Source organism: Mytilus edulis, unplaced genomic scaffold (assembly GCF_963676685.1).
Source record: "Mytilus edulis unplaced genomic scaffold, xbMytEdul2.2 SCAFFOLD_286, whole genome shotgun sequence".
Lineage (NCBI taxonomy): Eukaryota > Metazoa > Mollusca > Bivalvia > Mytilida > Mytilidae > Mytilus > Mytilus edulis.
The window spans coordinates 1,658-12,962 of NW_027268172.1; the positions used below are offsets into that span (position 1 = coordinate 1,658).

Consider the following 11,305-nt stretch of genomic DNA (forward strand, 5'->3'; position numbering starts at 1 on the left):
TTGGCTTTTAGCAGCCAGTGTGTTTCAATTTTGTCAAAATAAGATGAAAAACATTGATTATGAATTAATCACTAGCAGGTGAATAATTCGACCTCATTGAATCCGAATTCATGTGACCTTCAATTTAAACGCTTAGCTTGAGATGGATAACAAGTGAATTGTATGTGTAAAGTTATTTATAGGAAAAGAATGTCAATATTGAAAGTGAAACGCAGGTTAATCATTTGCTTAACTGATTCGATCCACAAACAAATCATTCTTATCAGGTATAAACAATGATAAACATTTATTGTTCACTTAAAATTAAATAGACCTAGAAAAAATCCAACAGCACGAGTTAGTTTCATCTACTCATATCTTTATTTATGTTTACATGGCTTATATGGTCACCGGATGACTTTAGAGGTCACCTCGATGGTTATTAAGATGGAATCTGGACTTAAAAACACAAAGCTACGTATGTCCATGCCAGTGCCCTGTTTATTATTTATGTTAAACCTTTATTATAGTCCAGTCAATATAGCGAATAACCTCAAAGTAATTGCAACAGAAATTAATTTTGTATTTTTTTATTTGCACATTACTAAAGAAGAACCATGAAAAAATCGGACAAAATCGGAAAAGGGGAAAGTGTTATAATTTCACTTTTTGTTTTTTACATGATACCTCGTAAAATCGTCACAGCTTCAGCGCGCCATACGTGTTATGGGAGATAACTCGTCACTCAGGGTCAAACAGACTTGTCAAACAAATTCTAATTTATGTGAATATCAACTAATAATATGGACATATCTTAATTCACGGTAAGAAATAATGTAGATTATAATTTTTAAGGTGGAAACATTATAAAATGACATAAAAAAAAGTTTTAAAAGATGTCATTTAACACATTTTTCGTATGTCAGCGCTCAGACTCAAATATTTCCTTTAAAACATTGACCGTTCACTCTTTTCAACAAAAAACCTAAGGAAAGACAAATTATGTATTGATTTTCACTTATATTTTAACATATAAAGAATTTTGAGAAAGAAAAAAATATCTTTTAATGATTTTATACAACGTTACTTTGTCGCAGAAAAAAATCTATGGAACGCCGTTAGTGCAATAAACGTAAATTAATTCATAAACGCACAATTACGATGTTTTGTTCTTACAATAACTTTACAAAGTTCTACTTTGAAATTTAAGCTGGCTGGTGTTAAAAGACTGCGTTAAGTGTGAAATTTATCCAAATCTCCTTTTATTTATATTTATTGCATACAATTATATTTATCATTGAATGTGTAATCAACAAACGAAATGGCATAAAATATTGTCAGAAAATGTGTACACATTGTTTAATATAAACGTTTATTGTTTTCCATGGTTTTTTTACCATTTTGTTCCATTTTTGTCTTTTCAACACTTGAAAAGACCCTCTCATCCTGAACAATTACTTTCATTATTACGCTTTATAAGGTAAATTAACTAGTTTCATTCTTTGCAGAGTATGTCCACAGATTTCAGTAGAAAACAAACCAGTGTGTGTACCAAACAAATGATCCAAACTAGTTTAAACTAAGTAAAGGTAAGAAATAAAAATAAAATCTTATTGGATTTGGAAGAAAATTAAAATTCCTTTAAAGTGAAGAACTTACGATACGGGAACTGTTGAACAATTGTTAGAAAATGAATGACAAAAAAAAAACCAATAACCGACAGAAAATAAATCGTAAACGTAATAGCACATGTCCGATCCATAATGCATATTTCTTTTTAAATTTCTAAAACAGTATAACAATTGTTGCAAAAATATAAGTATAGACCTTTACTGAGGGGTTATCCATCCCAACTGTATGCTTTTTTATTGAATAAACTGCTGATACATTAAAAAATTTCAGGTACTTTTTGGTTATATAACTTCTCACGTTTTGGGTATTTATATATACGTTGGCTTTAGATATTTGTGATAAAGCAGTCATAATGAGGTAAATCAAAATATACGCGTTGGGCTTAAAAATTATGAAGTGTTGCATTCGACACAATGTAGTATAACATATGACACACCAACACACAAATTATCTATATCGCTTTGAATATGTATTCATGACTATGTCATGAGTGTGATAGCTTTTGTTGTAGCTTATTTTTTAAGTAGTTTTCTTTTTTGCAGGTACCAATGGAAGGGTGCTTTATTTGCAAATTATCCATCAATGACGGAAGAGCAACTGTAACATTAAGAGAAAAAGGAGCCCGAAATATTAACGAGTTCAGCAAGCTACGAAATGATACCAAAGTTGCTAAATCTGGGGACGTAGTACACCAGGATTGTCGCAGGGACTACACAAATGCTAAGTCTGTCAAACAAAAAGAACTAGATTACAAGACTACTGAAAATCGGGTTTTAAGATCACAAGAACAGTTCAACTATCGAGATAACTGTCTTTTCTGTGGACAGTTTGCAGATGTTAAGGATAAGAGGAAAGGTACTGATGTTTTTCCAGTCCGAACAAAGGATTTCCAGAGCAATATAGAAAAAATCTGCCGTGAGCGAAACGATGAATGGGCTACACATGTATTAACCAGAATTGTATTTGTACATGATTTGCATGCTGCAGACGCAGTTTACCATCAGCGATGCAGTGTAAATTTTCGAACAGGAAAAAGCATTCCATCTGGAACACCTAAGCAGAGCAAAAATAAAACCGGCAGACCCCAGCATCAACAGGCACAAGCTGCATTCCAGAAAACTGTTGAATATCTCCTACAAAACGAGGATGAACAACTTACGGTTATTGAGTTAGTAGAAAAAATGAAAGATTACTGCGGAGATGCAGCTTATTCGACTGTTCATATGAAATCAAAAATCCAAAAGTACTTTGGAGATGATGTGATTATAACAGAAATAAATGGGAAACCAAATGTTATTACACTCCGCAAAACTGCAACATCAATACTTCATGATTTTCATCAGAAGCAAAATGCAAGTGACCCTGAATCAGAGAAAATGAACATTATAAAAGCAGCAGCAAGTCTAATAAAATCTGACATCAAATCAAAAATTGGCACGAAAACTGAGTATCCATCAGTTTCTGATGTTGAATCTTTGGAATGCAATGAACACTACCTACCTGACAGTTTACGGTTATTTCTGAATAGTTTAATAAGTACCTGTAATCACAGTCTGAAACTTTCTGCTATTGGCCAAACAATAATTCAAGCTACAAGACCAAGATCATTAATAGCACCTTTACAAATAGGCCTTGCTGTACAAATGCATCACCATTTCGGTTCCAGATTTTTGATAGACTCTCTGTACAATATGGGATTCTCATCATCGTATTCAGAAGTACAAAGGTATGAAATGAATGCTGCAATGTCCCAAGGAACTGATATACCGGAAGTAACAGAAGAAGGAAATCTTCAGTACATAGCAGACAATGTTGATCATAATTTAAGAACTATCGATGGTCATGGTACTTTTCACGGCATGGGAATTATAGCCAGCGTCACACCAGGATTTATGAGGACAAATTGTAAACCAAGAACAGATGTTAACATAGAAGAACTCAAAGAAATTGGAAAAATTGATATTAGACCATATAAACTGGATAAAGAAACTCACACATCATTGAAATTCATGAAATTAAACCAAGTAAACGCAACCAGTTATTCGGAGTCATTAAGTCTACTCTCCAGGACTGTTTGGCCAATAAAAAGTACTGGATGGTCAGCATTGTGTCAAATGGTATATGGTGGAGTATTTCCGGGAAAATCAAGCATAGTTTATTTGCCAATGATTGACATGAACCCGAGTGACCTTACATGCATAAACTCAACGCTGCATTTCATCTCTAAAGAAGCAAGACGACACAATGCAGATCCTGTTGTTACATTCGATCAGCCCTTATACTGGAAAGCAGTAAATATTATCCTGAATGAAGCAGAAAGTAGTACCTTGAAATCTATGGTTGTCCGACTTGGTGGATTTCACACTGAGATGAGTTTTCTAGGATCTATAGGACACATTATGAATAGCTCCGGTCAATCAGAACTATTAGAAACTGTTTATGCTTCTACTGCTGTTGGTCATATGCTTAGTGGTAAAGCCATTTCCCGTGCTGTTCGTGGTCATTTTCTTACTCAAACAGCTTTGACTCTGCTCATTACATCAGAAATATATGATTTTCCACAATATACACCTGGAACTGATACTGACGATCCTTCTCAATCATATTTAGATGACAAAGAAAACTTTCCAAAAGCGGATACAACTTGTGTTGATAATGAAAAGCCGTCAGAATCGAACCAAATTCTACCATCTGAAATCGAGCAATTGATAACAGTTTTTGAAGGTATCATACAAAGTAATATCTCGATCGAATCATTGAATGACAACCAAACTTTAAATATTATATCTGAACGCATCAGATTATTTAGAAAATCTTTGAAAAATTGCCGCACTGCTTCCCTTTGGTTCCAGTATATGGATATGGTTGAACTTCTCCGTCAATTTATCACTGCTGAAAGGACAGGAAACTGGAACTTACACTTGAAAAGTCTCCAGCAGATGCTCCCTTATTTAGCTGCTTCAGGACACAACCTATATGCAAAATCAGTTCACATTTATTTACAACAAATGCAAAATCTGCCTGCAACGCATCCTGCCTTAGACAATTTATTCAAAATAGGACACCATGTTATCAGACGAACGGATCGTTTTTGGGCCGGTTTGTCTACTGATCTGGTAATAGAGCAAGCCCTTATGAGAAGTTTAAAGACAACAGGTGGTCTGACCAGAGGCCGTGGTTTGAGCGAATCGCAAAGACTTCTATGGCTGTTATCAATGCCACAATGTTCACAAATGAATGAAGCAATGCAGAAACTTACTGATGTGAACTATAATACAAGTGAGCAGCACAAAGAACTTGGGAAAAGTAGGATAGATCAAGACAAAAAAGACGTTCAAATATTTAAGTCATTTTTAGGGGAAAGAAATCCCTTCAGTTCTGATATTAATTTACGGAATATTGAAACTGGTACACTAGCTGATGAGAAAGTTAACGTAGAAAGATCAGTGGATATAGGAAAAGAAATATTAAAGTCTATGGAAGATCAGTATGCAGACGATTTTGTTTTCAAAAAGAACAAACAGGTGGTAACTTTAGCAAGTAAAACCAATATAAAGATTGATGGCGAAGAAGTGGTTGTTGACCCCCAGTTGCTATTTCAACGACTTGTTGCAGCGGCAAACAACATTTTTCCAGATATTTCTGAAGTTTTCAAGTTTGAACTGTCAAGTACTCCAGCGGCATTATTCGAACCGTCAGGACTAATGCGACAAGCTCAAAAGGCAACATTAGGTGATGCCTTATGGAACATTGGAGACTGTGCTGTAAACAGAAAACTTGACTCTGAGCTACATTATGTCATTGACGGAGGTTCTTTAATTCAACGCCTACCATGGAATAAAGGGTCAACTTTCGGAGAGATCTGTCAACAATATGTGGATTACATAAAACGACGATATGACCATGCAGTTATCGTATTTGACGGCTACACATCAGGGCCTAGCACAAAAGATCATGTGCATATGCGCCGGACAAAAGGAGTGGAAGGAGCTAAAATCATTTTTAAAACAACGACCCCTTTCAGAAGTAAAAAAGAAAATTTTCTAACTAACAATGAAAATAAACAAAATTTCATAAATATGCTAAGTGATGCCTTAGTAAAAAACGACTTTCAGACAGAACATGCAGATGCTGATGCTGATGTTCTAATAGCAAAGACAGGTGTCAATCAATCAATATCACACCCTACTGTGGTCATCGGGGAAGACACAGATGTTCTAGTTCTTCTTATATTTCACTGTACACTTAGTTAACATGGACTTTTTTACAGATCTGATCAGAGCAATCGAAAACTCAGTTCGAACAAAGTTTGGGATATTCAAAAAACTAAGCTGTTGTTGGGACCAGAAGTTAGCAAATTACTTCCGTTCATACACTCAGTTACAGGATGTGACACGACCTCAAGACTGTATGGTATTGGAAAAGGTCCCGTACTCAAAAAGATGTCCGAAAATGAAGAACTTCGTCAATTAGCATTACCATTTCTTAGCAGGTGTACATCTGTAAAAGACATTGTAAATTGTGGTGTGCAGATAATTGCTTATTTGTATGGTGGCGTTCCGCACGAAAGTCTAGACATCATTCGCTACAGAAAATTTGCAAACAAAGTACTGTCGAACTCAGTTACATTTCTACAAGTTCAAACGCTACCACCAACATCAGCTGCAGCAGAACAACACTGTAAGAGAGTGTTCTACCAAATAATAGAGTGGACAGAAGAAACAAATCTTAATCCTTTGGACTGGGGTTGGTCAATCACAAATGACAGATTGACACCTATAAAAACTACCCTTCCAGCAGCTCCGGATAAACTGTTAAACATAATAAGATGCAAGTGTAAAACAAATTGTGACACACGTAGGTGTACATGTCGAAAGCACGGTCTAGAGTGCACAATCGCCTGTTCTGAGTGCAAAGGACATTTATGTACTAACGCAGAAAAGATAGTATTTGAAGAAGACCAAAACGAATAAAACTATAATTGATATCAAAGTTCGTTTTTATTACATTATTATATTGCTCAAAAGACAAGATCGTTCAACATCTGTTATACTTGGTATTTTTTAACTAAAAGTGTTCAATTTTAAACCCCAACAATTACAATTTCTGAAAGAATTTGATGTTATCATTTTTTTTTTAAACGTAGAAGACATTATTCTACAAATTGTACGAGACACATGTAAAAAATTATGTCAGATTAAAAGAGAATTTAAAAAAAATCCAGTTTTCAGCGATTTTTCACCAAAAAAGTCTCAATTTACCCCAAAATTACAATTTTCTTAACGAAATTGATGTTTATCGTTCTTTATATCATAGAAAACTCTATTCTGCAAATTTTACGAGACTTGTGTTCAAAAATTATGTCAGATAAGAAAAAAAATAATATTTTCCGGTTTTCAGCGATTTTTCATCAAAAAGCCAATATTTACCCTAAAATTACAATTTTCCCATGGTCTGACACTTGCCGATTTTTTCTATGTCAAAGATATGGGGTGATACTGCCTTGTAAGCATAAAATAGTTTCTGTTGCAATTACTTTGAGGTCGGGTAAATTTTGAGCTAGAATGACTGGAAAAGATATTTTGAAAATTTTACTTAGCCATGGTATTTTGACCCCCCTACGGTATATTGAACCCCCTACTATAGACCTTGAATTTCAAAAATTCAAGCTATTCTAAATCCTTAACATAGTTATATTACTCCAATAAGTAGTTTATATGTATTTAACATGCTGGAAAAGATATTTTGAAAATTTTGCTTAGCCATGGTATTTTGACCCCCCCTGCGGTATATTGAACCCCCTACTTAAAACCACAAATTAAAAAAAATGATAGCCAATAAATTGTAAATTAGATTATCTGCAATACTATTTATCAAAAACAGGGGGGTTCAATATACCGCAGGGGGGTTCAAAATACCATATGTGAAAAATGACCCCGGGGTCATTTTACCGCATGGTATTTTGACCCCGGGTTCACTTTTTAGGGGGTTCAAAATACCATATGACACCGGTAGTATTAGAATAGGAAGATGTGGTATATTGCTAATTTGACAACTCTCCATCAGAGACCAAAGGATGTAAGAGGTTAGCAACTGATGACACTGGACAACCTTTAACAATCAGTAAAATCCATACTGCATAGCTATTTTTATTAAAAATCATATTATTGCTACATGTATGCAAAAAAATTTATATAATACTTCAGATTTTATTGGTTCTTTTTCAGAAGGATTGAAATTCATCACCTAGAATAAATGGAGAAAACATAGAAACAAGACCAGAATAAATTGAAAGACAAAAGTTGGATCAGCTATTATTTTCATCACTCAGTCAATGATTTGAAGATCTTTTAAATACCAAAAGATATTGAAACCACAATAATGTCAATGTTCTGTGCTGAATGACCAAAAAGTGGACTATAAGATCACACAATGCTGGATGATAAGAAACTATTAATGTTTTGTGTGGAGAGATATTGTGAAAAAAATAGATTTACTTAAATAGCTTCTGTAAATTCAAGAATTATTGTGAGGGTTTATATTTGCAAAAATTGCAACACAGTTGTAAAAGCAATAATTTAAATTCCCACTTAAAAATATTTTATATGAATTAAACTGATCTCAAAATCGTAAAAAAATAAAATCTCATTTTAGTCTTAAATGACAAAAATCCAATAATAAATGCACGCAATAATTTCTGAATTTACAGTACTAGTATGTTCAGCCTTATATTAGAGTTTTTCATTGATTTCAAATGGTAAATAATAGTGTTTCAAAGTATTCTATAATTCATAAATAAACATATATGGATACTTACATTATCTACTTTGTTGTTTAAAAGTTAAGTTTTGAACAGTTATAGAACAATATGTTGAATTAACATTTCCAAAGAAAAAAGATATTCAATTAAAAAGATTCATCTTATAACAATTTACTACCAAATAGAATACATTGTAACATACACATTACTGTATATTTATATCTATTTAATTATAATTTGAATCCCATAGGATTTTATTTTGTCCCATGGGATATTAAAAATCCCATGGGATAATAATAATCCCATGGGATTTTTTTTGTCCCATGGGACAACAAATATCCCATGGGACTACAATTATCCCATGGGACCAAAAAAAATCCCATGGGATTTAACCAAAATCCCATGGGATAATGGTAAATCCCATGGGATTTTGCCCTGTCCCATGGGATATTGAAAATCCCATGTTTTTATAAATCAAATAGCAAAATAAATATAATAGTAACAGTAGAAAACAAATGAAATTATTGAATCCCATGTAATTCCGCACATTTTGGTTATATACATGACACTGTAGCTCTTATTTGAGGCGGCGGCGGATTTGCAAATGAGTGTTTTGCAAATTTAAAGTGTCCAGTGTTTGTAATACATCCAAAGTTGCAGGTGCTGTGTGTTGTCAAGGTGAATCAGGGTTAATCAACAAACTGCATGCTTTTTTGACAATTATAAACATACATATATTTCATATGAACAAATTCTTTTAGAGAGGCTGGCGGTTCTAACGGAAGAAATACAACTCCAAAGTCAGAAGAAATCGGAAAAGGCATGGAAAAAACGAATAAAAAGAACAGTTCAATCAATATCCTACAAATATCGAATACTAAAATAAGGACTAAACAACATTATCCTACCATAGACAACGGATAATATAGTATGCTTCGGACAGAAAGTCATATCAGTTACACATGTGTCATCAATCGTTTTTCTCATTGTAACATAAACATAAGGAGACTGCTGTTTCATGGTCAATGTATCAAAAATATACTAGAGTTAAAATGAAGTGTACAGAAGTTATACTGAGTCATTGTAAGAACGTCAACAATGAGAAAAAAAGCATACTGTAAACTCTGTCACAAGCAAAAAATTAAATATCTGTTAATTAGAATAGGACAGATACACAAAGAGCACAAACATATCATTCGATGATGTCATCATCGAGGAACAAAACTCTCATGTGAATTACTACGACAGATGGAGCATATACATCATCCTTTGTTATACAGATTCATTTTAACACTACCGGCCAACAAAATAAGCTTGTCCAGCAGCCATCTATCAAATATCTTCCATGCTATAATATAAAAATAATTTCAACAACACCATTGTACATCAATCCATGTAACTATTTGATGAACAATTCATTGAATATATATTTTCTTCTTTCTTAGAGGCAAACAGAAGAGGGCAATGTGTCAGATATTCCGTTCCTCAAAAAGCAACCTCAGAAAAATCAGAATCATCAACCTTAGGTATGCTGTATATAACATTACTATGTGTTGCTTATTAACAAGATAATATCTTAGTTTGAAACAGTTGAGTATATAAGTATGTGTTTGTATCACCATTGTATTTATGTCTTTCAAGTTTACTTCAAAAGGTTATATGTTGAGGTCAAACTTTCAATTTGACGAGTCCGAAACACAGTTCATGCTCAATCCTTGCAATCACCAAAATATTCAGGACGATGATATCATGTTAAATACAGCTAACGAACGAATTTGGTATTTGTAAAATAGGTTGTGTACTATGGGTACAACGTATACTTTAAAGGTATAATTCAAATATCATTTAGTTACTCAATGTGAAAATCAATAAGAAAGAGATTGTTTATTCAATAGACTTCGAAGAGTCTTGGAAGATGTCAGTTAACCAGTTAGCACCAAGAACAAGGCGAAATATATCCATAGGATATACATATTCACATATCCAAAATCAACTGACAATGCCATATCAAAACAGAAACGATGAAAGAGAATTATTAATTCACAAAACACAACACAACAAGAATGTGTCCAAAGTACATCTATCATTTTCTATGTTCAATGGACCGTGTAAATGTGGAAAAATCTCTAATTTGGCATTAAAATTACAAAGATCATATCGTAGAGAAAATGTGTACTAAGTTGCAAGCAGATTTGACTTCAACTTCATCAAAAACTACCTAGACCAAAAACTTTAACCTGAAGTGAGACAGACGGACGGAATAACGAACGGACGAACGAACGGATGAATGGACACGAACAAACGGATGAACGGACGAACGGACGAACAGACGAACGGACGAACAGACGGACGCACAGACCAGAACACATAATGCCCATAAATGGGGCATACAAAAACTATACTAAGCAACACGTACACTTGACATGATATAATATGCACCGTATACGTAGGTGTAGCATGTGAACGCTCAAATTTTAGGATGTTACACATGTTACTACAAACCCGGTAATAATTCTTATTCGAAATGAAACATTTGAAGAAAACATAATACGAGTGTAGATACAACAATTGGAACATTTCTGTTATCATCTATCAAACAGATCTGTACAATTTTCAGGATAATTTCAATCTCACCACTTGCATTTCTTGTGTCTATAACTGTTTTGGGAGCAGAAAAATCTATCAAGGAAATAATAATAGGAAATGCACGTTCATTAATATCATATCACATTGTAGCTCGGAATAATGTACTATATTTCGTAACTCTGAATCGTCAATTTTGATCATCAGTTTCTTTCTTTCGTCGAAGGAGTATAAAATTAATTCGCTTATAAACTTTCTTAAATAAAATGCCACACCGAAAACAAAGTTTCTGAGATTCACAGTTGAACAAATAACGTTTAAATAATTTTTTTTTTCTAGGAATGGCTGTCG

General features: G+C 33.6%; 1 protein-coding gene across 1 annotated transcript; it reads left to right on the forward strand.

The window, feature by feature from the left end:
* Positions 1-1,864: 1,864 nt before the first annotated feature.
* Positions 1,865-6,603, forward strand: LOC139506917 (uncharacterized). Its single transcript, XM_071295584.1, has one exon. The coding sequence runs from the start codon at positions 2,160-2,162 to the stop codon at positions 5,862-5,864; it is 3,705 nt and encodes a 1,234-aa protein (XP_071151685.1). The 5' UTR covers positions 1,865-2,159; the 3' UTR covers positions 5,865-6,603.
* Positions 6,604-11,305: the final 4,702 nt, after the last annotated feature.

Bases quoted from the DNA above. Each gene is read 5' to 3' on its own strand.
- LOC139506917 (XM_071295584.1), top strand. From the start codon at position 2,160: ATGGAAGGGTGCTTTATTTGCAAATTATCCATCAATGACGGAAGAGCA.